Consider the following 18583-nt stretch of genomic DNA (forward strand, 5'->3'; position numbering starts at 1 on the left):
AATGAAAGATCATAGAAATGCTAAATTCTTAAATGTTAGTATCCATAGGGGATAAACAGGAAATTTTACTCAGAAATTAACACCTTACAGTTTTTACATTGTTCAACTTTCTAGTCATCTGTGAATCCTGAAAAATAAAATATTGTGCAGCACAACTGTGTTCAAAATTGATAATAATCAGAAATGTTTCTTGAGCAGTAAATCATCATATTATTCTGATTTCTGAAGATCATGTGACACTGAAGACTGGAGGAATGATGCTGAAAATACAGCGGAGCATCACAGAAATACATTACACTTTAACAGATAATTTCACAATATTACTGTTTTTACCAATTTTTATCAAATAAATGAAGCCTTAGTAAGCAGAAGTGACTTCTTTTGAAACATTAAGCACAAACTTATGAAAGGTAATCCTTAACAATTTTTCAGATGTATTTTAAAAGTGGCTTTCAGAGAAAGTAACCGCAAGCTTTTGAAAATGAGCAAAGATGAATTATACAAACATACCAAGAGGAGACATCTCAGGCACCTCTGCAGTGTATGGCCCGTCCAGAAACTTGGGCTCATTGTCATTGATGTCCTGGACCTTCACAATAAATTCAGACTCGTCCTCCACCGGAGCACTGGTTTTGCTGTCGACCGCTTGAGCACGCAGAGTATAATAACCCTGTTCCTCTCGGTCCAGGCGTTTGGTGGCATGGATGTCCCCGGTTTTCTCATCGATAGTGAAGATAGAAGATGCCCCATCTCCAGTCAACACGTACTTGACATTTCCATCACTCTTATCCACATCTGAATGCAGCTGTGAAAGACATACAGCACATGAATTGCAAACAACCAAAACTCACACTTCAGCTGTTGTATGCTCTGAAATTGTACAGTACAGCAAATTAAAGTACTATAGAACACATTTCAGCATTTAAAACGTATGTATTAGTCCAAAACAGCTTGCAAACTATGCTGCAAAAGGATTATCTTTCTACATATTTGTCTTTATGGCATAATACAGATAAATGCATCAGGACTGCATGCACAGTGTTCCTCCGTGATATATAGGTGCATCTCAATAAATTACCACATTGAAGCAGTAATTAAAGGTAACAAAAGTAGCCCCTACCAAGTATTGAGTACATGTACAGTAAATTAATATACTTTACAGAAGGCCAACAATTCACTAAAAATGTTTAGTTGAATTACTGAAATAAAGTAACTTTTCAACAACATTCTAATTTATTGAAATGGACCTGTATATCTCAACTAGACCTGATTAAACTTCTATATTATCTAAGCTAACAGAGTGTATTTAAAATATAAAGCTACGAAACGTGTTAACTGTGTCTGATTCAGAAAAGACAATAAACAATTAACAATTAACAATTTTACAAGTGATGAATAGTTTACACTACATTAGAGGATGCAGAAAGTGTTATAAATTATTTGTATACATATAAGTATCCAGTCTTGGATGGGAACCCATTTTATATTTAGGAAAAAAATAATTAATTGATTGTTATCCGTTAAAAAATTGGGTTAGTTTTCCCCCTTCTTTTCCAAGAAAGTGTTTTCTGAGCCACTGGTTGACGTGAGGACAACGACTGTTTCTGACCGAACCGCTGTCAATGAACAATGACACTTAGTATCAATGAAAGGGCAGAGGAGCAGAATTAACAGACTTTCCTCAAGAGATGCCATTTTTACAGCTAAAGGTCAAAAAGCTCCAGAAATAAATCCCTGCAGCACAAATAAAAGGGCAAAAAGTTTGTACTATTTTAAGATTTATGCCAGTTCCATGTGGAGTCTTCTCTCTACAACCACTGCATTACTCTGACGAACTTTTAAAGCTTTACATTATAACATGCTGATTTTCTTAAAACTGCAATTTTCTGCAATTGACAACAAAAATGTGTTAAATTGTGGATCACTGAAGGGTCTTTGCACTATTTGATGTTTCTTCAGCACTCATTTCCATGGGTATTACAGTGTAATGTGTACACTTAGTAGTGGCACATTACACTGCAAATGGTGCATAAGTTCATGACCAGAAAGATTCAAACACTTACCTGTATTTGATGGATAGGACTTGACTGCATTTATTCATGATTCTAAACACTAAACTTTGGGGAAGATCATGACATTTTTTTTTTTAAAGCAACACTTTTATGTAAGAAATGAGAGTAGAAATCTTACCTTGCCAACATACAGAGGATCAGTCCCTGTGTATTCCTCAAGCACAAAGAACTGATTCCAAACCCAGTTTCGTTTCTGTCTTTGCAGGGCATCCCATGAATATTTGGGGTCACTGTGGGGTCGGTCAGGGGTCCTGTCAGCAGATTTCAGTCCCCAGCAGCTCATGTTGTCTCGCAGGAGATGGGCAGTGAGAAACCAGACAGTGCTGCATATGAGAAAACTCATCTGGGCCATATAACGAATTACCACGGCGGATTTGAGAAACAAAACAGAAACCCAAATGTTCTGAAATATCACAGGAATGCAGAGAAAGAAATGTCAAACCCTTGTAGTTTGTGGTTTTTACAAAGTTTCTGATGCTCAGAAATCCTTGAGCTGTGATTATAATGAGGCCATTCAAAAAGACGATTTCCTCACGGTTCTTCTACATGAGGAGTTACTGACACCTGTCAGAGAAAGACAGAGATAAAACATCAGTGAGAGAATCTGCCATCAACTTTTTTAAAGAAAAGTTGTGTTTGGAAAAGGAAATCACCACTGAAAAGCTTTGATGTTGTGAGTGAACAGCAGGGTGTTGCTAAAAATGTTGCTATATGATTCTTAGGTGTGATACTAGTAATAGCTCACTTCTGAATCACAGGTTGAGTTCAGGTGTTTCAAACACACACCTTTGCCATGCTTTTGTTTGTGAACATTCACAGGAACTATGGATTCAGGAAAATGTCAGTAATGACGAAATTGTGACTAGAAATTTGTCGGTATTCAGTAATGTGATATATCACGAATATCAACATGCATTATATTGTTAACGTGAATAATTAATTATTACAAATTAGTCCATTTTTAAATGCATTTTAATTATACATTTCCCATCAAATGGTCACATTGCACATGACCACTGCTCACTCTCATGTAAAGAAGCTCGAATGAGATATGCACTGAATAACAAAGCACACATTCACTCTCTGACAGCAGGTGGTGCTGAACAGCAGAAATGCAGCCAGAAACAAAGCAGCTGTGCAGGACCACTTCCTCTAACTCACTGGTTCTCAACCGGTGGGGGGGGGCACGGACACTCTCCAGGGGGGGCGCGAGTAGGCTACAGGATAGGAGGAAAAAAAAACTGAAAAAAATTTTTAAATTTGCAAAAAAAAATTATCACTAAACTACTGTCATAAAATTTATAGTTTTGTATATACATAACTCTTGAATAAAAATTAAAATGTGTTTGGACTGATTTAAAAAAAAAGAAGTTTTGAACAAATTTGATTGGTTTGTCGATAGTGAGCGCAAATGCAGGTGATGCGGTTTTATAAGCGAGTCATTGAGTCGTTCATTTTAAACGATTCGTTCAAACGGCCGATTCATCCAGAATGAGACAGATGTTTGTGAATGGGTCATTGAATCTTTGACTCAAACGATTTGTTCAAAACACTGAATCATTCAAAACACGATTGAGAGTGTTTCTGTGAGATGCGCTATGTTGTGATCTTTGTATGGATTTATCGGATCTATTTTCGCTGCTAAAATAGACCAAAACAGTCAATATTTCGTCTAAAATGTAAGTGAATTAATATTATTAACTTGTTTGTTGAACTGTCATATCAGTGTCACATTTTCTATCGCGTGGTGATGGTAAATTAAGTGATGGTCAATTGTCAGCTCTCTTGGTCATCAGGTCGTGTGATGTATGTTGCTGAACTGTATTCAAATGTTAGAAATATAAAAACACCAAATTTTGAAATTTAACTGCAGTATGTCAATTTAGTTTACTTGTGTGTGCTGCACTCATAGACTTTAGAAAACGGCTCTCATTTGTTTGATTTCTCCTCGAGAAGCTGCGCAAACCTCAAAAGTTTAAGGTCCTTGCACCCCGAGTCCGAAATTGTCGTATTCGTTTTTTCATATTCGTCATTTGGTGGCTCTCAATGGTCAAAAACACCCCTCAAAATATTTGCTACGGATGCGAAAAATGCAGAAAATCGAAACATCCGAATTAATTTTTATGACGGACGGAGGTTTCAGAGGCTGCAAACGTGAGGTCGTATTTAGTTTTATATATATATATATATATATATATATATATATATATATATATATATATATATATATATATATATATATGAACGAATAAACTAGTCAGAATATAGGCTACAGCTTTCCTTTAGTTTTTGGAAATGCTCACACGCACGCAGCCACGCACACACAAACATGTTTAAATACATTTATGTTGTTAATAAATAAATAACAATAAATTGTTGTAACAGCAATATCTCCAAGTCTTGTTTCTCACTGTAAAAATATCATGATTTGCCAATGCAATGAGAGAACCGCCAGCCCCCCACACACACCTCAAGCACTGATTATAACACATCATCCTCCTGGCGACTTTTTTTTTTTTTTTTTTTTTTTTTTTGTCAAAAGCGACAAATCCAGTGACTTTTACTGATGTTTTTGGAGACTTTTGTGGTGTTTGGAGACTCGAAAGTATGAATCACTCTGCAGTTAGGCCTACTGTGCTCAACGAGCAGCGGGTGCTGCCGTGAGCCCCTCTCCCGTCCAAAAGCACTCACAGGCGGTCTCAGTTGCCTTGCGCTGCAGTCCCAGACTCCCAGCCTGCAGTCAGAGCAGAGAGCAGACACACACACCCCTCCACATCCTTGCTGCAAATGAATCACGCATGCGCATGGCCGCCGCTGTTCCCGCCCTGGCTTACAGAGCGGGGTGCAAGTTATGTTAATGTTCACTCACTCTCATAAAAAATAAATAAATCACTGCATTTAAATTGACTCACGACATAGCTCTCCATTCACTCTAGTCTAGTCTCTTGCCAAGTTCACTTGTGCCAGCTCTCGCTCTGTTATCAATCTCGAATTACATAGGCCTTTACTACAGAACCCCAACAGTCTTTTTAAAGACTAAACCCACAAACATTCTTTTTAAAGATTATATAAAATCTCAGCCCTAGCCAGTAATTTTTTTAGCTACACTTAGCTAAAACTTCCCACGCGACTAAGACACACACTCACTCTCACTCTCACTCTCACTCTCACACACACACACACACACACACACACATACACGAGGACTACAATCATTTAGTATTAAAATAAAAAATAAATCTGAATTGTCTGCAAAATGATTAACAGAATAACAGAAAATGTTACGGAACTGTCCGGAAGAGGACGTGTGTCTATATCATCCTAATGTGTGGTGAGGAGGTCAGTTTGAGTGGCTAAAGACTCTCCAAGGACCACAGCTGGAGAATTGCAGAAAATAGTTGAGTCTCGCTGTCAGAAAACCTTAAAAAAAATTGTTTAACAGCACTTACATCACCACATATTGTTTAGGAGGGTTTGAATAAAAATTCTCCTAGCTCATCCAAACACAAACTCCAGCATATTCATTTATCAGACACGACTGGAACTTCAAATGGGACTGGCTTCTATGGATAGATGAAACTAAAAAAAAGAGCTTTTCAGCAGCAAACACTCAAGATGGGTTTGGTGAACATCTTATTTAGGTACATGGCATGTTTGATTCTATGAATGGGTCATTGAATCTTTGACTCAAACGATTTGTTCAAAACACTAAATCATTCAAAACACGATTAAGAGTGTGTCTGTGAGATGCGCTATGTTGTGATCTTTGTATGGATTCATCGGATCTATTTTTGCTGCTAAAATAGACCAAAACTATTTTTTTGTTTGTTGAACTGTCATATCAGTGTCACATTTTCAATCGCGAGGTGATGGTAAATTAAGTGATGGTCAATTGTCAGCTCTCTTGGTCGTCAGGTCGAGTGCTGTCTCTTAGCCTCTCTGATGCCGCGGGACAGGTTGGCCCTAGCTGTTCTCAGGCCCACCTCATCTACAGCTCTGAAGGCAGCATTCCGTGTCTTCAGGAGTCTGTAGACCTCCCCCTTCATCGATGGCTTCTGATTGGCCTGGACAGTGATAGTTTTTGTGATCGTTACATCATCAATACACTTATTGATGTAGGCAGTAACAGTCTCTGAGTACTCCTGGAGGTCAGTGGTGTTATTGCATGTGGCAGCCTGTTTAAACATGTCCCAGTCAGTTGTGTTGAAGCAGTCGTGAAGAATCTCTGATGATCCTTCTGGCCACACTTTAATCTGTTTGTAAACTGGTTTGGCGACTTTAATGAGTGGTCTGTATGCAGGCATTAGCATAACAGTGATGTGGTCTGAGACTCCGAGGTGGGGGAGGGGGAGGGGGAGGGCTTTGTAAGCTCCTCTCTGTGTGGTGTAAACAAAGTCCAAAATGTTATTACCTCATGTTGGAAAGTTGATGTGCTGGTGTATTTTTGGAAACACACTCTTAAGGTCAGCATGGTTGAAATCCCCAGCTATGATGAGAAAAGCATCCGGGTGTGCTGTCTGCTGTTCACTGATGTGCTGGTACAGTTCATTAAGTGCGTCGTTCCTGTTGCTGGTGATGTTGAATGGGGGAATGTAGACTGAAATGAGCAGTATAGCAGTATATTCCCTCGGCAGATAGAACGGCCGGCACTTAATAATCATAAACTCCACCAGGGTTGAGCAGTGTTTGCTGATCACAGCAGTATCGCGGCACCACGCGTCATTGATGTAAACACAAAGCCCGCCGCCGCGGGTTTTTCCTCCCGCGACGAGAGCTCTGTCCGCTCGATAGCACGTCAGCTGGTCGAGCTGAATAGCGCCATCTGGAACGCTTTTGCTGAGCCATGTTTCCATGAACACAAAAACACAACAGTCTCTTACAGTCCTCTGAGTTGAGCGTAGTAAACGAATGTAGTCCAGTTTATTGTCCAACGAGCGTACGTTAGCCAGAACGATGGTGGGGACAGATGGCTTGTGTGGGTTAGCCGTTAGCCTAGCCCGGATACCTCCGCGCTTCCCCCTCTTCTGCTTCCTCTCACGCTGCTTGTGGCGCCTCCGCTGCGGGCAAGATGCAGTAGTGGGGGTCGATGATGGTGAAGGCCTCCGTAGCAGATCGAGATCCCGCAGCTGTTCCGCTTGCGCGGAGTTTAACTGTAAAAATGCGGTTCTGCCGACATCGAGCAGAAACTCGCGACTGTATTTGCGCTTACAGACAGGTAGACGCGACGACAATGTGCAAAAACACTGCGACTCACAAGACAAAAAACACGAAAACACCGTTCTGTCGGGACAGAGAGAAGCCGCTGCGTGTGGACGCGCCGCCATCTTGGAAGTAACATGAACAGTAAGATGGACAGTGTGATGGGCAGTGAGATGGTCAGTGTGATGGACAGTGTGATGGTCACCATCATCACTGTGGGGAGTACAGTAAAATAGACATAGTGATGGACAATTTAAAGGACAATGTGATCGAAGTGAGATGGTCAGTGTGAAGGACAGTGTGATTGCCATTGTGATGGACAATGAGATCACAGTGAGATGTTCAGTAAGATGGGATGTGTGATGGATAGTAAAATGGACGGTGTGATGGTGACTCTGATGGACAGTGAGATGGACAGTGTGATGGACAGTGAGATGACATTGAGATGGACAGTGTGATGATCAGTGTGATGGTCAACATCATCACAGTGAGAATGACAGATGGACAGTGTGATTGACATTGTGATGGGCAATGTGATCACAGTGAGAATGACAGTGTGATGAACAATGTGATTAAAGTGAGATGGACAGTGAGAGGGACAGAGTAATTGACATTGTGATGGGCAATGTGATTACAGTGAAATGGACAGTGTGATAAATAGTAGGATGGACAATGTGATGGGCAGTGAGATGGACAAAGTGATGTCAGTCTGATGGACAGTGAGATTGACAGCGAGATGGTCAATGTGATGGATAATGTGATGGTCGGCATCATCACAGTGAGGGTGACAGTAAGATGGATAGTGTGATGGACAATGTAAAGGACAATGTGATCAAAGAGAGATGGACAGTGAGATGGTCATTGTGACATACAGTGTGATTGACAATCTGATCGCAGTGAGATGGTCAGTGTTAGGGCTGAACGATATATCGTTATCGTATCTATATCTAGATATGAACTTTCAAGATATTACTATCGAAAAAAGCAACGATATAGATTTCTGCCCTGCATACAACTCTGGCAGTCACAACAAACATCAGTTTTACGAGTGCCCTTGAATGCACCGCTAAAGCCAGCGTGCACGCACGAGAGGAGGGGGGCGGAGTTTCCATGGTGACACGTCATTGCTTGTCACGTGACACACCGCAGCAGCAACAGCGCTGAATGAATGATGATCTTTTTTTATGTCATTTTTCCTTTTTTATTCAGAATATTCACAAATGTGTTAGCTATGGCATGAAATATCTGATATTGATGGATAGCGTGGTGATCGGTGAGATGGACAGTGTGATTGACATTGTAATGGACAATGTGATCACAACGAGATGTGATGCCAGTCTGATGGACAGATAGATTGACAGTCTGATGGACAGTGTGATGATCAGTGTGATGGTCAACATCATCACAGTGAGAATGAAAGTATGATGGACTGTGTGATGGACAATGTGATCAAAGTGAGATGGACAGTGTGATGGACAATGTAAAGGACAATGTGATCAAAGAGAGATGGAGAGTGAGATGGTCATTGTGAAGTACAGTGTGATTGCCAATGTGATCGCAGTGAGATAGTGTGATGGACAATAAGATAGACAGTGTGATGGACGGTGTGATTGCCATTGTGATGGACAATGAATTCACAGTGAGATGTTCAGTTAGATGGAAATTGTGATGGATAGTAAAATGGACGATGTGATGGTGAGTCTGATGGACAGTGAGATGAGATTGAGATGGACAGTGTTGTGATCAGTGTGATGGTCAACATCATCACAGTGAGAATGACAGTGAGATGGACATTTTGATGGAAATATGAAGGACAATGTGATCAAAGTGAGATGGACAGTGAGATGGACAGTTTGATGGACAGTAAGATGACTGTGATGGACAATGAGGTGGATAGTGTGGTGATCGGTGAGATGGACAGTGTGATTGACATTGTAATGGACAATGTGATCACAGCGAGTTGGACAGTGTGATGCCAGTCTGATGGACAGAGAGATTGACAGTGAGATGGACAGTGTATGTGATGGACAGTGTGCTGGTCAGCATTATCACTGTGAGAGTGACAGTGAGATGGACAGTGCGATGATCAGTGAGATGGACAGTGTTATTGACATTGATGGACAATGTGATCACAGTGAGATGGACAGTGTGATGAATAGTAAGATGGACATTGTGGTGGGCAGTGAGATGGACAGTGAGATGATCAGTTTTTTTGAACAGTGTGATGGTCAGCATTATCACAGTGAGAATGATAGTGAGATGGACAGTGTGATGAACAATGTGATGGACAATGTGAAGGACAATGTGATAAAAGTGAGATGGGAAGTGAAATGGTCATTGTGAAGGACAGTGTGATTGACAGTGTGATGGACAATTTGAAGGAGAGTGTGATGGACAGTATGATGGAGAGTGTGATGAACAGTGTGATAGTCAGTCTGATAGGCAGTGTGATGGACAGTGTGATGGAAAGTCTGATGGTCAGCATCATCACAGTAAGAAGGACAGTGAGATGGACAGTGTATTGGACAATATGAAGGACAATTTTATCACAGTGAAATGGTCAGTGAGATGGTCATTGTGAAGGACAGTTTGATGGGCAGTGAGATAAACAGTGTGATGTTAGTCTAATGGACAGTGTGATGGGCAGTGAGATGGACAATGTGAAGGACAATGTGATCACAGTGAGATGCTCAGTGAGGTGGACAGTTAGATAGATTGTGATGATCAGTGAGATAGACAGTTTGATTGACTTTGGGGTGGACAACAAGATCACAGTGTGATGACAGTAAGAAGGAGAGTGAGATGGACAGTGTGATGGTCAGCATCATCATAGTGAGAAGGACAGTGAGATGGACAGTGTGATTAACAGTGAAAGGACAGTGAGATGGACAGTGAGATGGACAGTGTGACGGTCAGTGTGATGGTCAGCATCATCACAGTGAGAAGGACAGTGTAAAGTATAATGATCAGTGCATCCTGGGACTCAAACTCTCCCCCAAAAAAGCATAGCAGCAGCAGCAGCTGCAAATATCCAGCAGGACTGCTCAGATGTGTTATGTGCCATCAGTCTTATCATCCTCCTTGATTTGAAGCAGAATCTAATACTATCATGTGTTCTCTAATGTCATTTTCTAATAAAATATTTGTCATTTCTTCGGATTCAGCTTGCTAGTTTCTATTGCTTCTTTTCCATTAATAGGAACCTCCGCTCAAATATCACATGTATAACGAGAAAAAAAGGAAGATTCAGCACCTGTGCCTTTGCTATTAAAGCAACTGAAGTTCATGAACCAATCTCAGAAACTCTGATTGAGAAACAACAAATACATCTGAAAATTACCACAAAGAACACAATTTCTACAGTGCCGGTAAAAATAATTAAACAATTTATTATATCTCTTAATCATGATATTAAGAACATTCATCGCACTTAGGATAAAGTTGTTTTTAGAATTTAATCACTCTTTCTCTTGTTTTGTATTTTCTTTTATCTTTATGCTGTTACTGAAGCTCACATGGTTAAGGGACCCTGGGAAACATATGTAAGGAACCCTATTAAAAAATGTAATTGTTTAATTTACTGTTCAAAAGTAACACTGTTATTTTGATGTTATTATATCCATCAAAGAAAAAAAAGTATCATATATCAAATCTAAACTAAATACACTCTTCCATTTGGTGAACCTCTATGCTGTTTCAGTAAAGTTAAATAGCAAAAACACTGCTATTATTATAATTTCGGCAGTTCTTTTCTTTACTTTTTTACATTTAGTTGAAAGATTTAAGTAGATTGTATTAATGACTTGATAAAAAAATATTTTTCATTATTAAATATGTATCTAGTACAATGATCCTTGTCCTAGAATTTTTTAATCAACACATGAAAAGAATAAACTAATAATCACCCAAACTGTTTATCATATAACAATCAGCATCCAGAAATGCTCACTGTCATGCAGAGACATGACAGCTATGCTACGACAGAAATCCACAAATGGATTGTGTGTGTATTCAAAATATAATATTCAATATTAAATATAGACAAAAACAGCATTTTATCTCATTTTACGCTTCAATTAAGTTATTTCTGAATAAAACACATTTCTTACATTAGGACAATTCCTTTCAGGAGCATTTTTTTTTTTTTTTTTTTTTTTTTTTTTAAGATGGCACTTTTGGCAGATAAGGTTTCAAACAAACGATATAAGGATGCATTTTCTATTGAGCAACATTTACATTCTAATAATATTTTATTAAGTAAAAAATTACTAAAAGAAAGGATATGAGAATGGGTTATTTCTGCCAAAGCCAATAATTAATGACTAATTTGTAGTAACAAATATTAATGATTATTATTAATAATATTATTGTTATCACTATTTGAAAGGTGCATTCAAAATCCATTTAGTGCAAAAATCTGCCTTAAAAGTCTGGATAGGCTTTATGTGTCTGGTTCATTTATAACTTCTAAAAAGGGAAAAAATGGCGAGGCGAAAAAAATAATTTGAAAATTATATAGCTTCTAATTTATATCCCTTTATAGTTTAATTTGTGTCCATTAATGTAAAGATATAGCAAACAAGTACACATAAATGATACAACAAGTTTGCATTTGAATCATTATGATACATATACATAACACATATTTTACTATTCATATTAAATGTTCAAGACCCTCCTGATTATTTAAGACATATGCTAAACTATGTTATGTATGTCTCTTAAGATACAGTGAGATTAATTCACATTCATAGCACTCACACCCCACGCACCCCTTACTCATCAATCAATGAGAAATTAAAATGAAATCAGCAAATAAACATTAAATAAAGCATATTTTAGTCTGTCATACTGTTTGAACTATAAACACATATCAAACATCTGAAGGGACAAAAAGTCAGTGCTTTCAAGTCTTGTAATGAGGTTTAGACGATGTGAAAAATCCTGATCTCTCAACTCTATCAACATTTGTGTTGAATTCAGTTTTGAAGACATAATTTAAAGCCATGTGTTTTCTGTTTGTTTCTTTCTGGATTTGAATGTCCGTTAGCAGAAGTGTGGACCCATTATAATTATTCATCACAAACATGCAGAGCACTCACCGAATGTGGAGAAACAGCCGCAGGTGGCATCAGAGGTGCTTGGGTTCATCTGATCCGTGTTGAAGCTCAGATCAAGTCAAGATGTGACAGAGAGCCGAGTAAAAATCCTCTCAGGCATTTGATGCTGCGCCACGCATGGAGACTGAGACTGTGCAAGAGGATGCGGCGCCTGTGTGTGTGCGTGCGTGTGTGTGTGTTCACTGTGTGTGTGTGTGTGTCCACTTTGGATGGGCTAAATGCAGAGCATGAATTCTGAGTATGGGTCACCACACTTGACTGTATGTCACGTCACTTTCACTTTCAGGATGAGTGTCGAAGAACTTAGAGTTAGTGACATACAAAAAATGGACCTGGAGTCATTGTTGATTGGTTTATGTGGCAGTCGTCTGTGGCAGCTACTGCTTTTACTTCAGTTTTGTTTTTGTTTATTTAGTAAGTTTTATGTTTAAATGTGCACAGGTTTCTTGCTCCTTCCCAATCTAGGATTTTTTTTTGCAACAATATACATACATTCGATTTTAATCTTATGCCTAATAAGATGCCAACAGTTTGCATCACTGTTCCTTCATTCAGTTAAAGCTGATTCTTACAATTAATAATCAATTAATAATAATGAGTTATCAGCACATAAACTCCTTCAACTAGATTTAATTTATAGAGACTATGTCTGATCCTGGAACTAACAAATACTAAAAACGTCCATACAAATTTAAGGGTACTAATTTAATAGATGTTCAAAAAATAAAATAAAAAACATATATAATACAGATGAAGAAGTGATAAAGCTTGGCTTAATGAATGTTAGATCCCTTTAAGAACTTTTTGTAAATGATCAGATTTTTTGTAAATCACAGATCATGTCGTGGATGTGCTAGGAAAACAGAAACCTGGCTAAAACCTGATGATTACATTGGTACTGGCTTCTGTATACAGGCCACCAGGGCACCATAACGTTTTTTTTTTTTTTTTTTTTTTTTTAAATAATTAGCTAATTTTCTATCTGAGTTTGTGCTGGCTGGAAATAAAGTCATAATTGTTGGTGATTTTAATATCTTGATAATGAAAAAGATTTAATTTTCACATAATTTCACATTCTGAGCTCTATTGGGGTTAGTCAACACATGTCAGGGCCTCCTCATTTTCCTAATCATGCTTTAGATTTAAGACTGTCACTTGGAATAGATGTTAATGGCAAAGGAAACTCTGCAGCAGAGTGATGATATTTCTGATCATTATCTAGTCTACTCCACATTCAAATCCTTTTACAACAAAAGACTGCTTGGAAAATAATCTTCCTGACTTTTCTTAATTCTACAGCATATCCAATAGCTCAGAAAAACTTGATGGTGTTATAAAAACTATTGACTCTCTCTTTTCTAGCACTGTAGATAAGGTTGCTCCTTTAAGCTTAAAGAGGATTAAGGAAAAAGGGTTAGTCCGAAACCAAGGTATAATGAGCACACTGGCACCTTAAATAGAGCAGCTGGGAGAATGAAGCACAGCTGGAATTAAACAAAACTAGAAGTATTTCATATTGTATGTTGGGAAAGTACTTCTACTTATAAAAAAAAAAAAAACGCTCTAAAAACTGCTAGATCTATAGTGCCGAGAGAGCTCAATACGCTGCAAATAAAACTTATTTAAAAAAAAAACACATGCAAATAGAAAAAAGCACCTGTAAATTAAGAAAATATCTTCATCAATTTGACAACTGACGCCATGTAGATCTGCTTGCAAATTGTACTTTTCATCATCAATTCATACCTGTGAATTAAGTATCATATTGCTCACAACTGGAGTATGGAGTACCACAAGGCTCAGTACTAGGACTGTTGCTTTTCACACTTTACACATTACCCTTGGGCGATATCATCGGGATATAAAAATAAATAAATAATTAAAACTGGATGACTACTATATTCCTACTGTCAAATTCTGAGAAAAAATAACTGTATGTAAAGGTTATGGTACATGTAATGGTCTAGAATGCTATCTAACACTTAATCGCTGCTCTGTTCATTTTTTGTCATCAGTTAGGAACTTAGGTGTGCTATATGATCACAATCTTTCCTTTGAAACCATGTTTCTAGCATTTATAAAACTGCATTTTTCCATCTGAAAAATATATCTAAGTTACAACCTATGTTCTCAATGTCAAATGAAGAAACATTAAATTCATGTATTTATGACCTCAAGGTTAGATTATTGTAATGCTTTATTGGGTGGTTGTTCTGCACGCTTAGTAAGCAAACTACAGCTAGTCCAAAATGCAGCAGTTAGAGTTCTTACTAGAACCAGGAAGTATGACCATATTAGCCCGGTCCTGTCAACACTGCACTGGCTCCCTATCAAACATCGTATAGGTTTTAAAATCTTGCTTATTACTTATAAAGTACTGAATGGTTTAGCTTCTCAGTTCTTATGCAAGCTCTTATTACATTATAGTCCTTCATGTCCGCTGCAATCTCAAATCTCTAGCCATTCTGGCAACAGAAAACCTTGTCACCCATCAGAACAAGACCATGGGAACCAGACATATGACAGCTTGCAGCGTGGAATTAAACCATGTCCTACCCGGTCTTATGGCAGAAACATACCTGGGGGCACATTTTAGCGAGATGCGAAATACGTACCAATAAGTACATATCACTGCAGTTTCACAAAAGAAATGAAGACTAGAGCCAGTAAAACTCTGACACCTATTATTACTTTTCACACAAATTTACACTTTAAATTAATAAAGTGTAATTTTCGCAGAATTACTTGAAGAATATCATGTTGTTCCTTCAAAACAATATTAATATGATGTGAGATTTGAAAAGTGATGCTTTTGAACATTAACATCGCACATATCCAGCTTCATATCTATGGGTTTTTCAGAGGTAGTAGCAGCAAAAGTTCTGACTAGAACCAGGAAGTATGACCATATTAGCCCGGTCCTGTCCACACTCCACTGGCTCCCTATCAAACATCGTATAGATTTTAAAATATTGCTTATTACTTATAAAGCCCTGAATGGTTTTGCACCTCAGTATTTGAATGAGCTCCTTTTATAATATAATCCTCTACGTACGCTACGTTCTCAAAACTCAGGCAATTTGATAATACCTAGAATATCAAAATCAACTGCGGGCGGCAGATCCTTTTCCTATTTGGCGCCTAAATTCTGGAATAACCTACCTAACATTGTTCGGGAGGCAGACACACTCTTGCAGTTTAAATCTAGATTAAAGACCCATCTCTTTAACCTGGCTTACACATAACATACTAATATGCTTTTAATATCCAAATCTGTTAAATGATTTTTAGGCTGCATTAATTAGGTAAACCAGAACCGGAAACACTTCACATAACACCCGATGTACTTGCTACATCATTAGAAGAATGGCATCTACGCTAATATTTGTCTGTTTCTCTCTTATTCCGAGGTCACCGTAGCCACCAGATCCAGTCTGTATCCAGATCAGAGGGTCACTGCAGTCACCCGGAACCAGTACGTATACAGACCAGATGGTGGATCAGCACCTAGAAAGGACCTCTACATCCCTGAAAGACAGCGGAGACCAGGACAACTAGAGCCCAGATACAGATCCCCTGTAAAGACCTTGTCTCAGAGGAGCACCAGGACAAGAGCACAGGAAACAGATGATTCTTCTGCACAATCTGACTTTGCTGCAGCCTGGAATTGAACTACTGGTTTCTCTGGTCAGAGGAGAGCTGGCCCCCAACTGAGCCTGGTTTCTACCAAGGTTTTTTTCTCCATTCTGTCACCGATGGAGTTTCGTTTCCAATGTATTTTGTTTAAAGCACTATATAAATAAAGGTGACTTGACTTGACTTGTGCACATAAAATTTATACTAGATGTAGTCAGCCAGATGATGAACATTATTAACGGCAGTTATTATATGATGCAGTCACACTTGTATCAATATTTGTTAGTTCTGTTTGTTGATTCAGGGTTAGCATCATCTGGGGTCCTCTGAGGGTCAGCATCATCTCTTCTCAGGTGTTCTGGATCCAGACTGGAGCTTGTGTAAATCCTGTGGCAAAACATAGATACAAATAGAGACATCATTAGCATAGCTGCTGTTCCAACAAAGTAAAATTAATTCGTTTAACCAAAGCTAAAGAATAAGAATGCACATTTGATCAGATACAACTGCAGTCACAGTTTAAGAGATACATTATTTGAATGCTTGGCAAAAGAGATGTGTTTTTAATCTAGATTTAAAAAGAGAGAGTGTGTCTGAACCCCAAACATTATCAGGAAGGCTATTCCAGAGTTTGGGAGCCAAATGTGAAAAAGCTCCTCCTCCTTTAGTGGACTTTGCTATCCTATGAACTACCAAAAATCCAGCTCCGTTTTGTGACCTTAGGGAGCATGATGGATTGTAATGTGGTGTAAGACTAGTTAGGTACACAGGAGCTAAACCATTTAGGGCCTTATAGGTAAGTAATGATAATTTGTAACTGATACGGAACTTAAAAGGTAGCCAGTGTAGAGACTGTAAAATTGGGGTAATATGATCATATTTTCTTGACCTGGTAAGGACTCTAGCTGCTGCATTTTGGACTACCTGTAGCTTGTTTATTGAAGAAGCAGGACAACCACCTAGAAGTGCATTACAATAGTCCAGTCTAGAGGTCATGAATGCATGAACTAGCTTTTTTGCATCAGAAACAGGTAACATGTTTCCTAGCTTGGCAATATTTCTAAAATGGAAGAATGCAGTTTTTGTAACATGGGAAATATGATTTTCAAAAGACAAGTTGCTGTCTAATATAACACCCAGATTTTTGACTGAAGTGGAAACAGTACAGTACAGTACATCCGTCTAGTTGCAAATTGTAATCTACAAGATTCAGTGTGCTGTTTTTTCGTCCAATAATAAATAGCTCTCTCTTATCCGAATTTAATAAAAGAAAATGATTGGTCATCCATTCTTTAAAATTTTTAACACACTCTATTAGCTTAGATAATTTAGAAGTTTCATCTGGTCTCGTTGAGATATATAGCTGAGTATCATCAGCATAACAGTGGAAACTAATCCCGTATTTTCTAATTATATTACCAAGGGACAACATGTATATTAAAAATAGAACGGGACCTAGGACGGATACTTGTGGCACTCCATATTTTACTGGTGATAAATGAGATGACTCCCCATTTAAATAAACAAAAATGTAGCTATCGGACAGGTAGGATCTAAACCATTTTAGAGCCTGCCCTTGAAAACCTGTATAGTTTTGTAATCGATCTATGAGTATGTTGTGATCTTTGGTGTCGAACACAGCACTAAGATCAATTAAAATTAGCAATGAGATGCAGCCTAGATCTGATGCCTGAAACCTGACTGGAATTCTTCACACAGATCATTTTTTTGCAGGAAGGTGCTCAATTGACCAGACATAACTTTTTCTAAAATGTTAGATATAAATGGAAGATTTGAAATAGGCCCATAATTTGCCAGTTCACTAATATCTACATTATTGTCATTATTGTCTGTGATTATTTGCAATTAATATCATTGTTATGCACAAAACTTATAATGCATTTAAAAGTAGTGTATTGTGCACTTTTTACATTTAAAAGTACATTTTAGTCTAGCTCCATGTACAATCTGACACCAATTTTAATAGATCACTGAATTTAGACCATGTTTCTAATTTTAAAAAAATGGATCACAAAGGTTTATTATGTATCAACATAGATATTTGATTATTCTGGACTCTATATACTTTCAATTATCCATTCACTGGTGACCTTATATCTCTTTTAAGTCTCATGTTGGCCTTACATGGATCTTATGATTACAAACTCATCAGTTTGATGCTAGGCAGAGGGTGTAGGTAGACTAATACATGTTTTGCTTGCTGCCTACTGCTTGCTTATGACAGAAAGTTTAGTTTATTTAGTCTTTTCCCATACAGCTTGCTAACATCAATGATAAACAGAAATCAGAAGGTCTCCGATGACTTGCCTATACTGCTCCTACAGTATCTTTCTCGAGCCTTCAGTTTGACCTATCCTGGCCATACATCTGTGGTAACAAAACCCTCCTCACAGTCATAATGATTTCAGGACAGTTAAACTGTAAAAAAGAAAAAGTTAGTTCCACTCAAATTTTCAAGTTAACCGACTGCACATAATTTTTGAGTTGAAGATAGCAAGTCTTGAAGGACTACAATTAGAAGGACTCACCATGACG

General features: G+C 38.1%; 1 protein-coding gene across 1 annotated transcript in view; it reads right to left on the reverse strand.

The window, feature by feature from the left end:
- The window catches only part of LOC113066346 (cadherin-7), an 88972-nt gene extending 76467 nt beyond the window's left edge, over positions 1-12505 (reverse strand). Inside the window, exons 1-3 of the mRNA XM_026238255.1 lie at positions 12374-12505; positions 2191-2636; positions 511-805 (exon numbers count right to left, since the gene is read on the reverse strand). Coding sequence (XP_026094040.1) covers positions 511-805; positions 2191-2424 — 529 coding nt within the window. The 5' untranslated portion in view covers positions 2425-2636; positions 12374-12505. The remainder of the gene's footprint in view (positions 1-510; positions 806-2190; positions 2637-12373) is intronic.
- Between the last annotated feature and the right edge of the window lie 6078 nt (positions 12506-18583).

The sequence above is a fragment of the Carassius auratus genome, chromosome 49, assembly GCF_003368295.1.
Source record: "Carassius auratus strain Wakin chromosome 49, ASM336829v1, whole genome shotgun sequence".
NCBI classification, from domain to species: domain Eukaryota; kingdom Metazoa; phylum Chordata; class Actinopteri; order Cypriniformes; family Cyprinidae; genus Carassius; species Carassius auratus.